This window comes from Aplysia californica, unplaced genomic scaffold (assembly GCF_000002075.1).
Source record: "Aplysia californica isolate F4 #8 unplaced genomic scaffold, AplCal3.0 scaffold00016, whole genome shotgun sequence".
Lineage (NCBI taxonomy): Eukaryota > Metazoa > Mollusca > Gastropoda > Aplysiida > Aplysiidae > Aplysia > Aplysia californica.
Genome location: NW_004797286.1, coordinates 1,369,214 through 1,390,019, shown reverse-complemented (window position 1 = coordinate 1,390,019; position 20,806 = coordinate 1,369,214). Strand labels below are relative to the sequence as shown.

At 37.0% G+C, this 20,806-nt stretch overlaps 1 protein-coding gene across 1 annotated transcript in view; it reads right to left on the bottom strand.

Annotated features, from left to right (window-relative positions):
• Positions 1-415: 415 nt before the first annotated feature.
• LOC101864275 (nicalin-1) overlaps positions 416-20,806 on the bottom strand; it is a 21,324-nt gene continuing 933 nt past the window's right edge. Inside the window, exons 2-16 of the mRNA XM_005090390.3 lie at positions 18,669-18,903; positions 16,335-16,525; positions 15,759-15,903; positions 14,376-14,470; positions 13,836-13,919; positions 11,809-11,912; positions 11,384-11,472; positions 10,841-10,965; positions 10,078-10,268; positions 6,970-7,087; positions 5,114-5,277; positions 4,625-4,678; positions 4,130-4,208; positions 2,427-2,507; positions 416-1,427 (exon numbers count right to left, since the gene is read on the bottom strand). Of these exons, the coding sequence (XP_005090447.1) occupies positions 2,436-2,507; positions 4,130-4,208; positions 4,625-4,678; positions 5,114-5,277; positions 6,970-7,087; positions 10,078-10,268; positions 10,841-10,965; positions 11,384-11,472; positions 11,809-11,912; positions 13,836-13,919; positions 14,376-14,470; positions 15,759-15,903; positions 16,335-16,525; positions 18,669-18,843 (1,686 nt within the window). The 5' untranslated portion in view covers positions 18,844-18,903 and the 3' untranslated portion in view covers positions 416-1,427; positions 2,427-2,435. The remainder of the gene's footprint in view (positions 1,428-2,426; positions 2,508-4,129; positions 4,209-4,624; positions 4,679-5,113; positions 5,278-6,969; positions 7,088-10,077; positions 10,269-10,840; positions 10,966-11,383; positions 11,473-11,808; positions 11,913-13,835; positions 13,920-14,375; positions 14,471-15,758; positions 15,904-16,334; positions 16,526-18,668; positions 18,904-20,806) is intronic.

The window sequence follows — 20,806 nt, the reverse complement described above, 5'->3', positions numbered from 1 at the left end:
CCCCCCCCCAAAAGGTCAAGTATAAAAAAAAACCCATGTGATGTAACAAACTGATATACTCAAAGTACAGCTTATGGTATACAGCTCTCCTGCTAGTATAAGTAGTAAAAACCCAAATGAGTACAATACACTGAGCAAATAAAACAAACGCATGGCCATAGAAATGCATCCAATGCTTCATCTTCAGCATTCACTAAAATATCCAACTTCGCTGTAAGTGTAAGGAGTATCGCCAAGAACCCATTGTTCTATAAGCCAAGAGAGGACACAGGTCCCATAGAAGAACCAGCTCTGAAACTTTCCACATTAGGAGAAATTCTAAAATCTTTCAGAAATGAAAAATATCATATTTTCTAAGAAGATCAAACTCTCTCCCCAAAATGAGAGTTAGAAAAGAGTATCTGCAGGTCATAAATTTTTTAGCTAACTACTAAAGGATGACCAAAGTCATTGTAAAGCATTTTACGTCCGCTTCCACCACCACACATCATCACTGCCAACTCTTAGTCTTATTACAGTGAGGTACAAGAAAGTTACCAAATCAGTGCAAGAGGCCCGGAATACAGATTGTTTGATTGTTTCTACATCAATAACACTTTACTTTTTTTTTAAAATACCACCCATCAATACATTGGCACCACACAAACACAAGCATCCTTCACATGTACACTACATCTAACAGCTTATTTGTTTAAAAAAAAACAATCAGACCTGTAATAAATATAATCAATTTTATGATTTATCAAAAAGACAGCAAACAAAACTCTGAATACAATGATCTCCCTGATTTAGGACTTTCTATTTGCACTCCCACATATTCAAAAGCGGGAGGGACTGAGTCGCATCCACAAGAGAACAGTCTCGATATATAATGACAGGAATGCATAAATACAACAAAATAAGGAATTTTCTTAATATTTACAAACAGAAGCATTTAGCTCTCCAAAGAAAGTTTTAAAACTACAAATGATGTTTCAGTTTAGCAAATTCTACCAGTTCAGTAAAATGCAGCAAGTTGGGAAATCAATCACGTGTTGGGATTGACTCCTCTGGGACATCATAAAGAAATCTTGAAAGTCAAGTCAGGATCACTTCAGAAAGGAAGTTACCACGTATCTAAAACGCTAAAAATGTTCACTGCACAAAATCAACTAGCTTTCTAGTTAAAACCACGAGTCCCATAAGACATTTTTTATGGGAGCAAAGGTTAGTTAGAAATGTCTTAAATCAGGGACAAGCATCACTATTATTCAGAAACTAAAAATTGTCTGTTTAGGGAAGAAAAATACAAACAACAAGAGAAATCTTTCGGACATAGTGAACTGATTCAGTTCCACGGAAAGATGACGAGGCCAGATCCAGTGACGCATGGAGTCAGTCTGAGTTGAGTGTACTGGTCTGAACTACTTGTTGATTCTGTACCATATCTGGGGAAGATGATTTGTCTTGTCAAAGAAGGCAAATGAAATTAAAGTTTCAGATGTTCCCCTATTACAAGCACCCTACTGTTTTAATGGTACTTTTCCTTGCTCAAACATATTGGCCTGTAGGGAACATGTGGATTAGTAGCTAGCCAAGGGCCGCCAAGCACTGGATTTTTTCAGCCAATTTAACTTGCATATGTACTGAAAGTTTTAGCAATATTATTTCTATTCTAGTAAAACTCCAGAGCAGCTCAATGCACCCAGCAAAACAAAACTTTCTGTTACTTTGTCAGGAACTGGTCTAAGATTCTTTCGTAGTACCTAGTTATTAAAGCCAAGACTCTTAAGTCAAATTAACAAGTAAGTCAATATACTGCTGTGTTCCCCAAACCAGAAACACACACTGAAGAGGGTGTACAAACATTAAATGCAGATTGTATTCATTGCCTGGAATGAAGCCATCCTCCATGTTGTCCTAAATTCTATATTTTACAATTTGATGCGCACATTTCATTTTTCAAGTAGACGACTCAAGCAGACCCCTATCCCATCACTTGGCATAGTAGGCTGCTAAAGTCGTCGCCACCATTAGAGTGTTCAGTGATAAAAGTCACTCTGCTGCATGTCAATACACATTTTTAATCATAATTGACCTACTGTCATGATGAAGCAATCTGACTAACATGTTACACACAAAAAAATTGGGGTTTTTTCAAGTCTCCTAAAAATATAACATTTAGATGTATGGTATATCTTAAGTAAAGACATAGTTCTATTTTTCCAATAGTTATCGTTCTCAATGTTATTCAAAATACTGTACCAGAAGTCTTGTATCATTAAAAACTAATACAACACAAAATATAAAATATGACCACAGAACTTGTCCAATGAATCCATAAGGTATTAAAAAAAACTAAAAAACTGCACCATTCACTGCTGGCAGAAAATTCATAATAACAACATAAACAAACAACTGTTATGGAATGTAACATGTTTGCTTACCTGTTGGATCTAATGAGCCTTAGCCTTGGGACTGACAGGAATCACAGATCGCTTCAGTGCATAGTAGATCACATGGAAGTTCTGGAGAACAGTCAAGACATTGTAACTATTGATTTAATCAGACAAAATGAGGCATCGTGGTGAAACCAGGCGCTCGTCACAATACAGAATTCAAAGGACCCAGCATTTTTTCTTCTTCTTGGCCTTTTTTTTTTCTTTTTTTCTTTTTTTGGCTCAACCCCCTTAACATCTATTTATAAACACATTTCTGGGTGGATGTTCCTTAAAAACATTGATCAAAGGCACACAAAAAATCAATTTGAAGTTTCAAAGGACACTCAAGCTTCAGAATTGACCAAACTTTGCTGTCCTTTTTCTCACTAATGTTACCTCTCACACCAGGTGACCTACACCTCCTTCAGTTTCAAACATCTCGACTTCTTTTCAAGACAGATGGGCCTTTTTTTTTCATCAAACAAGATTTGAGATTATATAAATAACTCCTCCATATGCCCAAAAATTGACAAGCGCCTGATTCCACTGTGTCACGATGCAAAGTTTTTTTGTAAAAAAAAAAGTTTACATGAAGGTCCAAATAAAAAATAATACATTGACTTGCATCATTGCAATCTTGGGATTTAGCACAAAAACTTACAAAATCCTTGGTTTTCGCCCTATTCCTTTCCCTTTTTAGGTCAACATTATTGCTTATTAGTAACAGAAAAGCAATTTGACACAACAATGACCAATATGTGCTTGGAAAAAGACAGACAGAATTAATAAAGATAGAAAGGAAAGTAATTAAACAAACCAGTGGTGTCTGTCAAGCACCTCTAGTTACAGGGATAGCATTCGAGAATTTATTTCCTAATCTTTTCAACATTTTAGTATCCCAAGCTGTTCATTACAGTCAATAGCAAATGTGATATATCAGTTTACATTTGTGAGGCATTGTAGTGAGGTCAGGCGCTCATCAAAACAATGAAATTGAATAAAAACAGTTTTTCCGCTGGTTTGGCAATTTTTATCGAATCTTGGTTTTCCGACCCAACATTTTTATGTTCATTTAAAAACACATTTTGTACGTGTAATTTACTGAAAAATGTTGATTACAGGAGCAAAAACGGAAATTTTCAGTTTACAAGGACTCTCAAGCTATGGAAGTCACCAAATTTGACGACATTTTTTGCTAATTTTACCTCTAATTCAAGATAGATAGGTATTTTTTCACTGAAAACAAGATGAACGGACAAGCTTTCAGACGATACCAATAACTCCACACGTCTGAAATATGGCAAGCGCCTGATTCTACCACGTCATGACACATTTAGTATCCCATGGTAATAGTATAGCCAAGGCTTACCACTTGTGACTTAAATCATGACTGTTGCTAGCTGGTATCTTCTAATCTCTCATCAGTAACCACTAAAGCCTTAAAAATAGTCAAATCTGCTGTAACAGCCATTGTCTAAGACAATCTCCTGTACAAATAACCACTTTCCACCTCCCCCCCCCCCCCAGGTTTTTTTCTACATCAATGTTCAAGTCATTAGCCTGTCAAAGACAACCACTTTCTCCTCTAAAATAGGCGGCCATGCCATGGACACACGCCTTTATAAAAATAAAAACATACATTCCATACTATTAACTTTACATGAATCTACATAACAAAAATTGAACCAATTTTTAAAAAATGGGTTTACCTGTGCACAAAGATATGCAAGAGCCAGATAACTAGCAATGCAGATGGCAAGGAACAAGTCAAACACAGCTGGTTTTACACTGGTGAAGAAAAAAGGAAAGTATGCTGAATACTGCACACAGTACATGAAACAAGTTCTAGACATAGCAGGAAACTGTAATGAGCAATTTTTCTTGTACAAAAAGAACAGGATGCTATGATAACTACAAAACTTTATTACAGCAGCCCAAATAAATATTATTGAAGTTTTAAAAACCAACAAGATACAGCACAACTGCAACAATTGTTGCAACAATAGTGCTTCCATCAGTAAATCGCGACCTCGGTGCTTTCTTCTCATATCTCCGTTATTTTTATTAGTGAAAATGTGACTTCTTCTTAAGCTCACTCTTTGTTTTCACTGTTTAAAAAAATTAAGATACGACAATAAAGCCCTGAGGTCTCGAAATGTCAAAATGCTGGAAGATTGGAAAGACATAATAAAAACATAACTTACTTGTATGCATTCATGACATACTCTGACCCACTGTAAAACAAGAATTCAGGATCCCTGTGGACAAGAAAATATGAAACAAATCAATTCAGCGTTTGAATAAAACTGTTACGACTTTCAACATAAGTGACTTCCCTGAAAACTATCATTACGAACACGCTTCAAATCAAAGAATAACAGACAGTACTAACATAATTTTAAAATGTATTTGGTGTTTAACAGTCCTTTAAGACCGTAAGGAATTCTCAAAAACAGTAACTAACGTTTAAAAGAGCAAAATTTTATACCATTAATAAACAATGTACAAAATAGGTATGCTGGTTTCCCATACCATCTTATGGTACTAAACAAAAGAAAACAAGTCTTAGAGAAAAAAATCAACAAAATAGTATTTTTATATCATCTACATCTTGAGTAGCCTGCCTCAAAAAAAGTAATAATAACTTGAACAATATATTATAATGATATAATTTCGCGTTCATTTTGACTTACCTCTTGTCAGCTTTTATCAAAGTTTTTCTCACGTCCTTGAGGTAGCGACCCATAGTCTGTTCCAGCGTCATGACCATCTCTGAGTCAGACTTGAGCAACTGAGCAGCACGAGGTCCACTGGACAAGTAGTCCAACCAGGACTGGACCACTGGCTCCTCCACAGACTGAAAAGAAAAAAGAAAAATATTTATAAAAATATTTATGGGGGAAAAAGTAGAACTGAATTTACAGCCAATTAATCTAATAACCATACTTCTGAAGTTGTAGTTCATTGTACACCAGCCCAACAACCACCATACATCACAAGGAACAAATTAAAATAAGGGAACCAGACACCTCCCACTATCCACTAGAACATCAGTCAGCTAGCTTCAAAGTTAACTCTATCTCTTCGAGGGGGTAAACCCACTATGCCGGGGCCCTTTTTTCGTACGTTATTTGAAAATCACAAAAACGTCACTAAATGGGTCATTAAATCGAAACAAGTGAACCTATTTTGATAGTTCGTCATCTAATGAATGAAATCCCGATAATAGAGACCTGTTTTTGGCAATTGCCCAAAAGTAATTTGATGTCGACGTCGGCGTAAAGGAATGTGCACGAGCTGCTGTCGGCGGCTCACCGGCACGGCAGTTCTGACCGCACGCCAATGGAAGCGGCTTGCCGGAGATAGAGTTAAGGCAGGTCAGAATATATCTTACACTTAACTGTATATATACCAGCAAATGCCTCTCATCTTGCAATGCATATTCCCCAAGGAGGCTTTAAATAGAAATGGAAGCTGCTCTGTGGGTGGCAACCCATGCCTGATAGAAGCCAAAAGCCCCCCTCTCGCAGCAGAACCATGATCATCCCGTGCCGCGTTCTGCCTCTCACACTGAGAGCTGGATTAGGCAAGAAAGGTTTATTCTAAGATCCTTGAGATAAGGCAAGTCAATAAGTAAAAATGCCTTCCATCTCTATTCAGGGTTCCTGCCATGAACTTCCCACCAAATTCAAGATTTCAGGGAGGTTTCAAGGAGAAATTTTTAAAATTCAAGGAGATTTGGTCAAGAAATTCATGACAAAAGCCTATTTTTGAAGGTCTACACTTGTCCGAAAAGAATCATATCATAGTTCCGATTTCCCTACAAAAACTGTTCGCAGGGTGACTGCCAACCCGGCTTCTCAATTTTCCGGTGGGGGGGCCCTCATCCATTCTCCAGGGGCATGTTACATAACAATGACAGTACATGCTTAATTTATATATTATTTATTAATATATACACAGAATGGTGCGCACGCACGCATGTAGGTACATTCCAGTCAGCAACATGTCAGTGTGGCACTGGGATACTGTGACTTAGGTATTTCAGTCAGTTCTTACTTATTTATATTTTCCCCTCATCATATTCCCCAATATAAACTATATAAAAATGAATCTTGCTTTGAGCCTGAGAAAAGGCCTAGAACCAGAATATCCACTGTCAAGAACCAGTTTGGGTGTCAAGGTTTATACAATAAATGTAAAAGATAAAAATTATTACTCTAACTAAAAATAGAGTAATAACATGAATGTCTCAAGTGAAAGTAGACCTATTCAGTGTGAGAGGTGTAAAAACTGTGGGAGGGCAAGACGCAGTGACACTGAAAATCTGCAAATCTTGAACAGAAAGCTCAAATATAGAATACAATACAAACAGTAGTCTCCGCCTAAGATCCCGGTGCTCGGGAGCCAATTAGATGTAGGGTACAGAATTAAGTATCGAAATCCAAGAGTTGAAACAACCATAAAGTCATGCTCTACCATCCCTTACAAGCTTAAGGAAAATTAAAACCCACACAAAGCTGAGGGAAAATAAAGACACAACACATACCAGAGTGTCAGTGAACATTTCAAAGCTGCCTTGGCTTGTCAAGTTGTAGATCTGCCTGGCCAGGGCCTCTGCAACAATCTGAGTATTCCTGGTAATGACCCCAGAGTCCACTGCTGCCCTATAGAAACATGAGTAGAAAATTTAAGTAAAACATTCTACATCATTTGTGAACACAGTGAAAAGCTGAATAACTTTAAAAGAACTAATGGAATCTAAAAACTTCTATGTCGAATTCAGTTGTTCCAAACAACAACAAAAAAACCCTGAAAACACAGATCACTGCTGCATTTTCAACAGGAGAAACTACAAATAAAGTACCACTACTCACAAAAAATTCCAATTTTGAAAGAAACGTCTTGTCACTTTTAACCCATGTACATTTAACATGCAGTTGGAAAAAAGCTTCCAAAGAAATACAATCTCACGTGAGGGAACAAAGCTTGATAGAACACTTGGGGGGCTCCTCCGGGCCATACGCAACCAAAGGAACATCAATTAGCAAAGCCAGATGATTTTTTTCAAAATCATTATTCTGCTGTGCTGATAAGTTTACGTGATAGACACCAGTATGCAGAATACAATACTTTTTTATTTTTTAAATTTTGAAAATCGGTTAATAAATAACTTTTAATGGATTTTTTTTCTGTCTTAATAAGCAAACTTTTTCGGTCCTTTTTTTTTTTTTACACAAATAAGAAACACTGGCACAGGGTATGGACCCGCTTTAAGTCATTTTCAAACAGAAAAGAACATAAACTTTGAACAAATTAACTTACAGCGATGAAACTTGGCACTCTACAATTACTTCTTATACCGAAGGTAGCTGTGAGCACGGATTTTTTAAATGTATATGCATAATTAATCAATCATCTAATTAGCATACATTGGTATATTTTACGCAATACCATAGCAAAAATATTTTGAAAATTTGTGTAACATGCCATATTTTTCTATCCTACAGTTACACTTGTAGAAGAGTAGATGTTTACACAATTTGGATCATTTAGGAGGCTGGCTGCTTCAACTTTGACCCTGTCTGTCAGGGCCAACCTAAGTTGAGAGGGATACAACTCCCAGCAAAAAGACAAAGATACTTTGTAAAAAACCATTGTCATATGGGAATTGAACATGTTTTCATGTTTTCTACGAAATAGGGTGAAGCACCAAACCGCTAGGCCTACAATGCAATCTCGGCTGTTGCTGTCCTTGCGATGACATCAGCTTCTATACCTTACAGTCAGGCAAATGATTCATCCTTCTCTTTTGTCTCATTTAAAATAATTGAATCTATGGTGCTTACTTCAGAACTTGTCATCTGGTCTATGCAGATAAATAATAAAATAATAATAATATATAACATTTATATAGCGCATTTCCAAAAAAGTAGCTCAATGCGCTTTACATTGAAATACCCATTTTTCAAAAACCTTTCTTACTACTTCCTTTCTTCTCATGCAATATACATTAATGCACACACACACACAGACTATTTTCATCCAGAACAGAACAACTATAATGAAAGATAACATTAAATGCTTATGAAAGATAGGCCTGTAGGAACAGAAAATGTTTAAGATGTCTTTTGAAGCTATCAAGTGTTTTTATTTGTCTTAGTTTCAGGAGTAATCTGTTCCACATAAATGGACCAAGATATGAGAAAGATCTCTCTCCATATGATTTGTATGATTTTACAGGTGTCACAAGTAGGGTGTTATCATTTGATGATCTTAGGTTTCTCCCTGGTTTATATATACTGATAAGTTCTTGTAGATAAAAAGGAGCAGTTTTCTTTAAACATTTGAAACACATGACGCAGATTTTAAATATTATTCGTTCTTTAGATCAATACTTTACTACCACACAGGCCATAACAATGGCCATTTTTGCGGAAATCTTTTCTTGGTGCTCTAGGGACACTATGGTCATAGTGTGGGAAGCAGCCATAATATATCACTTTAGTAGTGAATGCAAAATTTGCTCACTGTTAACTGTTAACACATCTATACCGGAGAATTTCTCTTTCCTGTTCTCAAGAAATTTCTCATCCATATTTACAGATGGATCACAGGTCCAAAGTTAATAACATAATGTAAACAAGCATAAACAGATCAACAGGACTACAGGTCTGTCATTTCTAATTGGAATTCAGTTATCCGCAAATATTACCCGCCCGGCCCGTGGTTAAGGTGTTCGCCTCTCAGTCAAAGGTCCCGGGTTCGAATCCGGGTAGCAAAGGAAAAGTTTTCTTCTCTAAAATTGTCTCCTTTCACCTCCTTTCCTGCTCTTTAACAATGTTCCATCATCTGCTTTCGTCTCCACTTTCTGCCCCAATCCCCTCATCTCCTTTGCCCCATCCTCTGGGACCCTGACTCATTCTGCAGATTTTCTGCTGCTACTCCTTGGCTCCTTCTTACTGTGGTCTTTCAGCCAGACCCCTGATCTTATGGTAGGAAAGACCTATATCTAGCCTTCTCGAACAAGGGAGAAAAATCTCAGAGGTCCCGTGTATAAGTTGCGCAAGATCCCTTGGTGGTCTAAAACCGATAAGAGAAGGCTTCGACCGCCACCCAAGCAAAATTCAAAACTTTCCTACTGAAATGTTTAACATGTCTCGTTCATTCATATGATTTTATGCAGTTGCGAGCGCCAACACTAACCAAAAAAAAAAATGTTGCCCCTAATTTGAAATTATGTTAACTTTAAATAGAAATCTGAACGGCTTTCCAGCATACATGTAAATATGGGCTATACAAGAAAATAAATGTCTACTTATATATGCTATACACCTAATGTGATTCCAAAATCTCTTCAACTTTCCCAGTGAGTAAAAAAATTTCTCGACCTATAAGAAGCGGCGAACTGCGAGTTTTATATCGACTTGGACTGAACTGAACCAGCTCTTTAGTTAGACCTTTCCTCTGATTGTTTGCAAAGTTTGAAGACTCTACGACATCATCTTCTTATCTAAATCAAAGCTCAAAGAGGGTACCTTCCTTGTAAATCAGTGCAATAGCACTGCCCAGAGGGTCCTACTCGGGATCAGCTTTTTTTGCATCAATAGAGTAGTTCTGAAAAACACAACAGGTAAGCGAGAGACCACCTCCTCACCTTGTGTCCAGGATGGTGTTTCTGTCTGGAGACTTGTGTGAACCCAGATGGCTTAGGGTGAAGGCCAACATGCGCTTGATGCTGAACCTCTCATGCTCCCAGGCGAGCATCTCATCAGCAAGGTTGATCTTCTTGTGCACCATATCAACCTTGGCCTCTGGATACAGAGAACTGCCCACCTCCTCCAGTTGCTGAAGAATAAAGTCAGAATGTGTGGATGAGAGAAAATACAAGGATATTTCTTTAGTCAAAGAAGAAAGAATTACACTACAGACATCAAATCGGCCATTCCATGACAAGTGAAATGACAGTGACACACTTATGTCTGGGATGATGACCTAAACTAAATGATTTTAAAATCCTAAGCAGTAATAGGGCCATTTTTTATTCTTTTTTTTTTTTTAAAGAAAGACCTGAATATGACAATTTAGGTAAACCCAATGTGCATGAAAAGATAGCTCCTTTAGAAGCACTGGGCTACTACAGTTGGTTAAAAAATAGTATCATCACTGAAACAAGAAAAACACTGACCTCTGTGTAACCCAACACGATGGGCAGAACAATTCTGAGACATTCAGAGGGGCTGGGGAGGTTGTTGAGACAGATAGGATAAAGTTTAAAATTTGTAAAACAGGCTTTTGTTTATTCTTTTGAGCCTTCATACACAAAATGTGACCAATAGTTATCAAATGTCTCATATGCAGCAGACAAAAAATAGATTTACAGTAAACATTGGGATCCACAAGGTCAATATCTCCCTTACCTTGTAGAACTGCCCACCAGCACTGTCTTCTCTCGGTGGCTTGGACACATGCAGTTTCAGTTCGTTCCCAGCTCCTAGGGTGTCCAGACACAGTACAAAGGCAACATCCGACAGCATGTTACCCTCTGAAGTATTAAAAAAGAACAATTAATAGTGACTGTCATCAAAGATAATAATTCAGGAGCTTCAGTTCCATGTTTTTTACCTGGGCAACTTTGAAGATAAAAAAAAAAACAGGGGGTGGGGGAGATATAAAGTTTCAATTGTCAAATATCCTGGTTGACACAAGGATCGAACATAATAGAGTGAAAATTCAGTTTGGAAAATAATCCTCCCCAGTGCACTGACACAGCTCAAAATAAAAGAAAGAATTATAACCCTTGTTGTTTTCTCTCTTTCTCTCCCCAGAGACAAATACAGATGATATTGTGATGTTCTAGATTTGTCCAGACAGACTTTGACAAATTAACAAGAGCATAAATTTCCCAAACCGTTCTTCAAACACTTTTTAACTTGACTTGAAAGTTTATAACAAAATCAAACCTGCAGCTTCAAAATTGTCCTCAATCCAGCGCTTTGAACCTTGATAGTTGAACTTTCCACCGCCAGACAAAAGAAAGACTAAATTGTATCTTGGGGGAATTTAAGGAGGCAAAACAGTAAAAATTATATTGTTATTAACAGTAACATAATGGTCTCCTATTTTTACAGACAAATAACAAGCATATTCACTCATGACTCAACCAGTTCTTGAAAAACAATGTGGTTTCCCCTCATCAAATCGAACTTTCAAAAGCACAAACAATTTTCAAAAAAATTGTGGAGAAAAATTGAAGACAGAAGCAAAAATCTCAATTAGTCAAGTGATGCTGGTGAAAACAGTCAATAAATAAGTCTGATGCGTTAACTGCGGACTCTTTGTCATCCAACTATCAATAAAACTCATTCAATTGGTGAGTAAAGGATACTTTGCATGGGTGCGAGAGTTTGTGTACAGTTTGGAGAACAGTCTAGCCAGTTCCAGCAGTATGATCACACCAGATCCATTGGAGTCAACGCCGTAGGACAGTGACTGAAAGAAAGAAAGAAATGGAACTGCAATTACTTGATCCGATCTTTGTTTTACCACTTCCCCCAAAGGGCAGTCAGGTAGTAAGGTGATACCTTTCTTTGCTTGTACTTCTTTGCAGAGAAAGAGATACTGGAAGATGTCAAAACTTTTCATTCTTAAAGATGATTTATGAACAACAAATTTCCACATTTTCCAGATAATCCAAGAATTAGAAATGATCTGTTTCTGTTCACAATTAAACCAATACATTGTATCATGTAGATTGATTTGTAATCAGGGTATTTCTGTTTTATTGAAACACATCATAAGAACTCAGCAAAAGTATGGATACAAATATGGCACATTTGACTGATGTGTTTCATACATATAAGCACTTCCCCGCAGGGAAACTGAACTCATGTCTTATGTGTATACAGCGAAAACCATAACCATTGCACCACAGATGCTGGTCCAGAAATGTCAGTCTGAAGCTTCATTATAATGATATTTTTGTAGCATATACATGCATGGGTATATGTGCGCTGATACAGTGCCATGTAAATATATTTTGCTCCGTTGGGACTGGTAAAAAAAAAAAAAAATTTCTTTTAAATAACAAACCTTTTCTGATTTTAATTGATTTGATTATCAGTGATGCGCTAAGGAAATTCAGGCAGAACAAGTACAGTCCAGCATGCTCACAGCGAAATCGGCTGAACACTCAAATATTTTTGTTATGTACGAACTGCACTAAGTGCATGTTGTAAATACAAAGAATATACATGTAGGAAAAAAAAATTCTGTTTGCTATGTGTGTGTTTTGCTATGTGCATGTTCCACTATGTATATATTTCGCTAGGTGCGTGATTATATGAGGAGGTCACTTACCAAACATGCGAAGTCAAGTTGGTCAAGTTAGGAGAAAAACTGCATTTTGTGTTTAAAGTTAAACAAAGAAATTAAGTACCAATATTTCCAATTTGCTACACACTGAGACTATGAGTTATGTAGACACTTTTTATACTGTAGTTTATGATTTTTCAACTTAATTGACAGTGATTATGGAATACAAAGTATTGACTTAGCAGGTTTTGAAACTGAAGCCATGACATAGCAGCTTTTGATGGTGTTTTAACAAGCCGTGTTGGATTCTTAGAGAAGGGGATTGACCCAAGAGCTCTCCAGTATGTACTTTCCATAGTACACAGCATGCTGGTTAGACAAAAACATACTTTTTTAAAAAGCAGCCCGCGAAGAAAGAGAAAGAATGTGAATTTACCGGGTTTTTCTTTTAAAATGAAAGACATATATCTTTATTACAGTATTATATGTTTTGATCATAAGGTTTTCTTCACTGAATAAAAGTATCTCAAATGTCACCATTTGGCTGTCAAAATACTGACAGTAGGCTGTGACACTGCAGGTCATTGGATTGAAATGGCCAAAAAAAAATGTATATATATATATATAATCCACCAAAAATATTTTTTAAAACCCAGACTTTTATAAACAATTTTTTTTCCTAAACATTCTTTTTTAGTCTTTTGATGTTGACTTATTCACATTTTTCGGCGATAACAGCATAGTTCGAGTCGAGGTCTGCCATTCTGGACGAAGGGGAAACAGCAGAAAAAAGCCCAAACGTGATTGGCTTAAATAAATGTATCGCGTAAAGCAAATGGATAAAAAGATTTAGCAGGTTTTGGTAGAGTTTCCGTTCATTACTTAGCGGTTTTGATAGAGTTATACTTCTTTCGTTACAAAATACTACATTACTTTGCAGGTTTTGCAGGTGGAGGTATTCGTGGGACATGTTTACGTGACCTCTAAAAGGGCTCAGGGCGCTAACTCTTTTTTTCCCCCAAAACTTGACTTAGCGGGTTTAGCAAGTGACCTCCTATGTGTATGCTAGACAGTATTTAGTTAAGACACCAGATGGCTTACCGGAGCAATCCCCATAGAATCATAATGAGCTGTGATCACAATGGTCGGCAGCTGCTCTTCAATGCCATAGCCAGAGAGACGACCCTGGGGACATTATGCATGACATTTAAACCAATGAACCAAGAACATAGGGATGGTAACAGTATTCAGCTTTAATCAGTTTCTTCATTGCCACAGCAATAAACAATACTTTCCCATTAACTGATTTGTATTATACATGCATATATATCTACCCACACAATAAAGTCTTTTTACATGCTTTGTTTAAACCTTGGAAAAAAATGACAACCAATAGAGAATAAAATTTTGTCAAAATACTTAACTGCAACTGCATCTTGATAAGCTGCACAGCATGGCTCATTACAAAATTTAGGTCTTGCCAAATATCAACAATGATATCGAAGCCATAAATAAAACCACTTACTTCTCTCCACATCATCTCCTTTCAGTTCTAATCTGACTTTTCTATGACACACAATAAAAATCAGTCATTTTTTTAAAAACACATCAATGACTGATAATGAGCATAAAGATACCAACCTGAATATTGGCAACTTCAAAATCTGGCAACGCCTCTGCAGCTGTTCCAGAGACCACCAGCTGGAAGCCATTAGCAGTGGCAGAACTGACAAGGGCTGAAATTAACAAAAATTGAAGTTTAACGAAAGCTTCAAACAAAGAACTACTTGGCTCCTGATCATTAATTGAGAAGGAGTCCCCCAACCCAAAGACATTGTTATACATATATATGTTCTCGTGGCCTAGAGGTTAAGGTGTTCGCCTCTCATTCAATAGGCCCCAGGTTCGAATTCAGATAGTGACGGAAATTTGCCTTCTCTAAAATTGTCTCCTTTCATCTCCTTTCCTGCTCTCTAGCAACATTCTGTCATCTACTTTCGTCTCCATTTTTTGCCCCTACCTCCTTACCTCCTTTGCTCCCTCCTCTTGGATCCTGACTCTTTCTGCAGCCTTTCTACTGCTACTCCATGACTCTTTCTTACTGCTGTCTTTTCGCCACACCCCTGATCTTCTGGTAGGAAAAATCTACTCCTAGCCTTCTCGGACAAGGGCGAAAAATCTCGGAGGGCCTCTGTGCAAGTTGCGCACGTCAAAGATCCCTTGGTGGTCTAAAATCGTTAAGAGTAGGCTTCGGCCGCCACCTCGGCAAAATTCAAAATTTCCTACCAACTGAAAATGTGCAATGTGTCCCGCGCGCTCAAGTGACCTTATGCTTACCCCCAAAAAAATGTTTTTTTAAATAAAAAAATTATGTGATACAAACTCAGCTCAACAGAACAATGGTCATTTAGTGTTGAAAAAAGTAAGACAGACAGAAGCAACAGAGGGAAGGTTAAGAAGTAGGATCTACCAAAGGCACCCTCCAACTACCTTCTCAGCAATACATTTTATTCCCAACAGTATGCATATAGATTCATAGAAAAAACTAAATTTAATATAATGAACTGAGAAGTCAGAAGAGTCTGATACAAAGAAAAATATGGAGAATTTTGACGATGCCACAAATATTTCATTTATCGGAGAACAGACATTGAGAAGGAACACAAAGTTTCATATGCAGACAAAACCAAGGTGGGAAGAACAGAGCATTTTTTTAACATTATACTTTAACCTACAGTGATTTTTTTTCATCACCTAAGTAGAGGCACATGGGTTTTTTTTAGTATTAGTAAGAGTTTTACGGAACTTGCAACACAGTAAGGTCATATAAGTGCCGAAGATTAGAGGTGTTACAAGAGAGTAACAAACACAAAAAAGGAGGAGAGATCGGGAAAATAGATGTTAGATAGGAAAGAAGGAGCAAACCACACCAGAGCACCCGCCAACCACCCACTCACACGGATTTATAATACACAATATTGATGATAGAGAAATGGAAAGAGCAGAAGGAAAAAAGATCTGTACCTTCCCAAGCTGTTGCTGCATTGTCCCCAGCTGTGCCCTCTTGGACATCAAGATAAATGTCCTTCAGGTACTCTTGCTCCAGAGCAAAGTACACAGGCACTGATGTTGGCTCCTGGACTATCTCCCGCTCCAGACTTTGCAAATGCTGACAAAATGAATGACAATAGAGTTACCAAGGTGAGGAAATGGTGAAAGTACAGTACACTAATATATAAAAGCCAGAATAGGGTGAAATAATTCACAATGTTCAGGGACATAAAAATATTTAATGCACGTCTGCCTTATAAAAGGAACATCGCAATTGAGAAGTACATAGCATCACAATGTAGACTAAGAATGTATGGACAAATGGTTATTTCCTTTTTCAACATCAATATTCGCCATTTCACTGTCTTCTAAATATGGAACCCCCCCCCCAAAAAAAAAAACCAAAACAGAACAACAAAGCCCAAAAACCTCAAGAGGTCTGCTGGTAATTTTCACTACAAATCTATCCTTTTTAGTTAAGACATGCTTCTTCTATTACAGTTAGCTGAAAAGACATTCATATACTGGATATTTGAACATTCTTGATACCTGTCTTTCTTCGGCTGAGAGATTCCCCAGATTCTGTGGCAAGATAACAAGCAATGCCCCAGCATTCTGCGTCATGAGATCACGATACTTTGGCATTGTGACATCTTGCAATTTTGCGACAGCACAGCGGCGAGTTAGCATTTTGCAGTCAATTGACCTTGCTTCCATATTTATGATGGAATTTTTGCATCCTAGGAAACGAAACCATTTGTTAATACTTATAAAATACACACAAATTGCTTTTAAGAAAGAACATTAATGAATCATATTCAGGACAGCTCTCTTCAGCCACAAATCAAACAAAAGCAGTGTTGAAAAAGAGTAAAGAAAAGACTAACATCGAAAGCTTTGTTTCCTTTCTTGGTTTTGTCTTTTTTTATAAGCAGAGGAGAGGCAGAGAAAGCAGGAACAGGGAAAGAATACTTAACTACCCACGTTGGAAAGACATAGCATTGCACAATCATTTAAAAAAGGTACTGAAATAAATTATTATATTCATACAAGTATTTTGTGTGGCATCTTTTGGCAGAAGAAAGGTGGTGAAAGGGGAAAAAATGTCTTTTACTCTTAATCCAAGCAATAGATATTTGAGAAAAAAAATGCGTGGGATATAATGATGCTGAAAATCTGGCAATCACTGCATCACAAACTTAGTATTGATTTTCTTTTCAAGTTGCTAAATCAAAGAAAAAGTTTTAATCAGTAACAAGCTATTATGATGCATGGTGATATGCATCCAACATTGGGGCGCTATGCCGCACGGCGCTCTAATCATAATATTAGCTTCCAGATCTTATCCTCCAGTATCGCGTCAGGCAGTTAAATTTCGAATACATTATAATATTTCAAAAAGATTGTTTTCTTTTTTCCTCCATCATAGGCCCCCCAGTAAGGTCGAGTGGGGGATCGAGAGCAAAAGGAAGAAACTGAAATTTAGAGCTTTCTGGGGGTTGAAAATGGTATTTCTTCATTGCAACTGGGGCCTGTTCAATTTGGTATTGCAGCATAGACAGTTAGTAGGCTGTAGGCAAATCCAGGAACACCAATCTCGATGACATAATCACCAAACCTGTACTCTAATTTTCCTTCATTTACCTGTTCGAATATTGAATGTCAAAACCTCAGAGCACTACGTTCACTTATTTCTTTTATTTTAGCATCAGTTTCTTGCACCGCGGCCAAATAACTTTTATCCTGCTGTCTTAGAATCCTCATGCAGAACTGACCAATTCTCTAGATCTAGACATATTAGAGAAAGTTTAACTCTCATACCCATTTTCTTTCTACATTCACAATTCAGTTCTCTAGATTAATGCACAAAACCTCCAGCCACAGCAAAAACCCAAGAAAGACAGAGAGAATGAATGAATGAAAGGAAAGAGGAAGATAACCTGTCTTGAGTGGCCAGATTTTAGCCACTTTGCACGTGAAAATTTATTGAAGATCAAACTGCACAGAGACAAAGGTTGAGTAAGCAAAAGGAGCAATCTGGCAGTTTCTAACACAACCTATAGCTAAAAGTAACCATAAATATCCCAGAAGTTACGGAGGCAAGTACTGATCCTTTGCTACAGAATTCTGATAAGCTAATATAATTATATAAATACTCTCTCTTTTTCTTTAACGCATGAAGTTCATATGATGATGAGGCAAGTACGGGACTTTCGGAATGTACGAATGTACGGATTTCCTCAAAAACATGAAAGACTGGAAGCACTGAAGAATGGGCTATTTTTCTTCTACTATCGACACCCATCGCAAATCCAGTAGTTTTGACACCTTTATCGGTATGGCAGTAGAACATGCCCAAAATCGGTAACTACCGAAAAAATTGCTAGATTTAGAGAGCCCTGTACAAGCAACTTACATGCTGCAGGAATGATCAGGATGCAAGGTCTTCATCTATAAACTATTACAATATTAGGGGGCAAATAAGCATTTTAAGAGAATCCCAATTTACAAAGATTTCTTAAGATCAACAGTGGTCTTTGAAAAGTTGCATGTCATGACAATTTTCAAAAAGAGAGGAGCACTGGCACTTAAAAGGGGATAGAAGATGACCAAAAATATTTAATTCTCAAATTTAGCAGAAATGAAAAGCTTGCTTTATACTGCAATGTACATGGACTGCAAGGGACCAAAATATACTTTACCCTTCCTGTTCCATAAAGTTTCCTAATCATTTAGCCAATATGACAATTATGACCCTACTAAAAGGCTAAAGACAGCTACCATTCTCTTCCATTGTGGCACTGGAGCTGACACAAACATTCAGTAATCACAAAGAAATTTTTAATTTACAAGAAAAAAAAAAAAGAAGCATCACTGTCTTACCAAATGTTGACCCTTGCAAGTCATATTGCTGCATCCGGTACACTCCAAATTCTTGAGCTGCATTCACAGGGCTCACAGGAGATATGATGATAAAAATGGGTACAAAAAACAAAAATGAGAGAGGAAAACTCCCCTTAAAAAGCTCAAAGATTTCTCCAACTTCATCAAACCACATGATGGCAGTGATTGAGTCTTGTACTCAAACTGTCACAGCTTGTCAAAGTTCAATGGAAATCTGGGAAAGAAAAAAAATGTCTTTATCATTTCTTGCCTCAAAAATATGATGAAATTCTCAGACCTATAGAAGATTTGATAACGTTTTATTTGTACAAGACCTGACTACCTCTATCAATCAGTACCTGCTATTTGACCTTTATTAAAAAAAACTATTCTTTATTTCCTAACAAAGACAAGTCAACCAGTTTATCAGATCTGGCTTGACAGAGGCATTTTACAGTCTTGTCTTACTTATTTTTATTTTCCCTTCACCTTAGAGAAAAGAAAAAAGAATAATGATTTAATAAGGTCCTGTAGAAGCACATGAACATCAACTGCCAATGGAAAAAAAATCATGTCTACTAGCATGCACTCAACGTAGCATTGGTTAGTCCAAAAGAGTGAAAATTCAAAACCAAGGAAAGCTATATCAAAAAGGCAATAACATTATGAAACTAAACTGTATAAAATTAGTAGTCTTCCATTGCTGCAACATATATATATGCTGTAAAAAACTCATAAAGTCTGAAATTGTTCAAAGTTCTTATCTTCCATTACTGCATCAGTCACATTATCATTACATACCCATCTTATAAACTTGATTTCTTCCTTTTAGCCCTAAAAGTTATTCGCTTTGTCATTGATCATTATAAATTTCTAACAAAAAAATGATTTGACTCATATACGTGCTGTGCAGTTTCAGACACCAAGTCAGTGTGAATGAAGCCCTCGAAGTTGTTAGCTTCATCAAAGATAAGTTCCAAAAGACGATTTGACACATTTCTCATTTCACAGACACCAATATCCGTGTGAATGTACTTTATTGACCTCAGCAAATGCCAGCTAATGATACACATTGTATTTTCACTTGGTCATATCAGCATATCATGGAATGCGAAGGTGCAGTTGCATTCAACTTTATATCCAAACTGGCGGAAAAATGCTTGTTTCTCTGATTTCCTTATTTTGACAAGCACCAGATTTCACCACATAGCCTTACATAATTCAGAAATTTGACCACCAAAAGCAGTCCCATCTGTATGCCGGAGTGAAAGTAAAAATGTATCAGGCTGCCCTTGGCCTGGTCCAAGTTACTTGTACAGGCGAAAGACAAAAGAACAGAGGATCATGTGCACAAAAGATGAGTTTTCACTGAGGGGCATTCTCTCATGATTTACACCTTTTGAAATAATTTCCATTAGTTAATTGATTGACAGAAAGTGAGAGCGCACCAACTCTTGTTACCATACAATTTTCGAATTTAGTAGATCTAGTATCTTTCAGTCATTAATACTTATTTGTGACAGGGCTGAAAAATATTTTTTTAAGAATGAAAAATAAAAATATGCAACATACACACACATGATATTTCTTGAGAAACAAAATGACAGAAAAACCTCAATTCATTGCAGGTTTAAATTTGCCATCACTTGTCACTACATGTGTGTGAGTTTGGTTGTTAATATTTAGAAGAATTATAAACATTTCACTGACAAATCAAAATCATTTTTGGATTGTGATAGTGACAGAGAAGTCATGCTCATCTCTGGGTACAGCCTCCACCTGGATGCTCTCATGAGAGTGAGTAATCGACTTTTACTTTTTTATCAATTCTAAGAGCCAGTCTTTCTGATGTGTAATCCAATGGCAATTTAGCTAAATTTATTCAGCTGGTAAAATTCAGGTCATACATCTGGGACAGCTGCTTTCTGACAGCCCTCGTATTGACTGCTTATATAATAATGCTACACAGGGTGCCCATTGGGGGATCGGGTCAGGGGCGGGGTGGTTTGCTAGCCAGATTAATAATAATAATATAATAACATTTATATAGCGCATTTCCAAAAAAGTAGCTCAATGTGCTTTACATTGGAATACCCATTTATTTTTCAAAAACCTTTCTTACTACTTCCTTTCTTCTC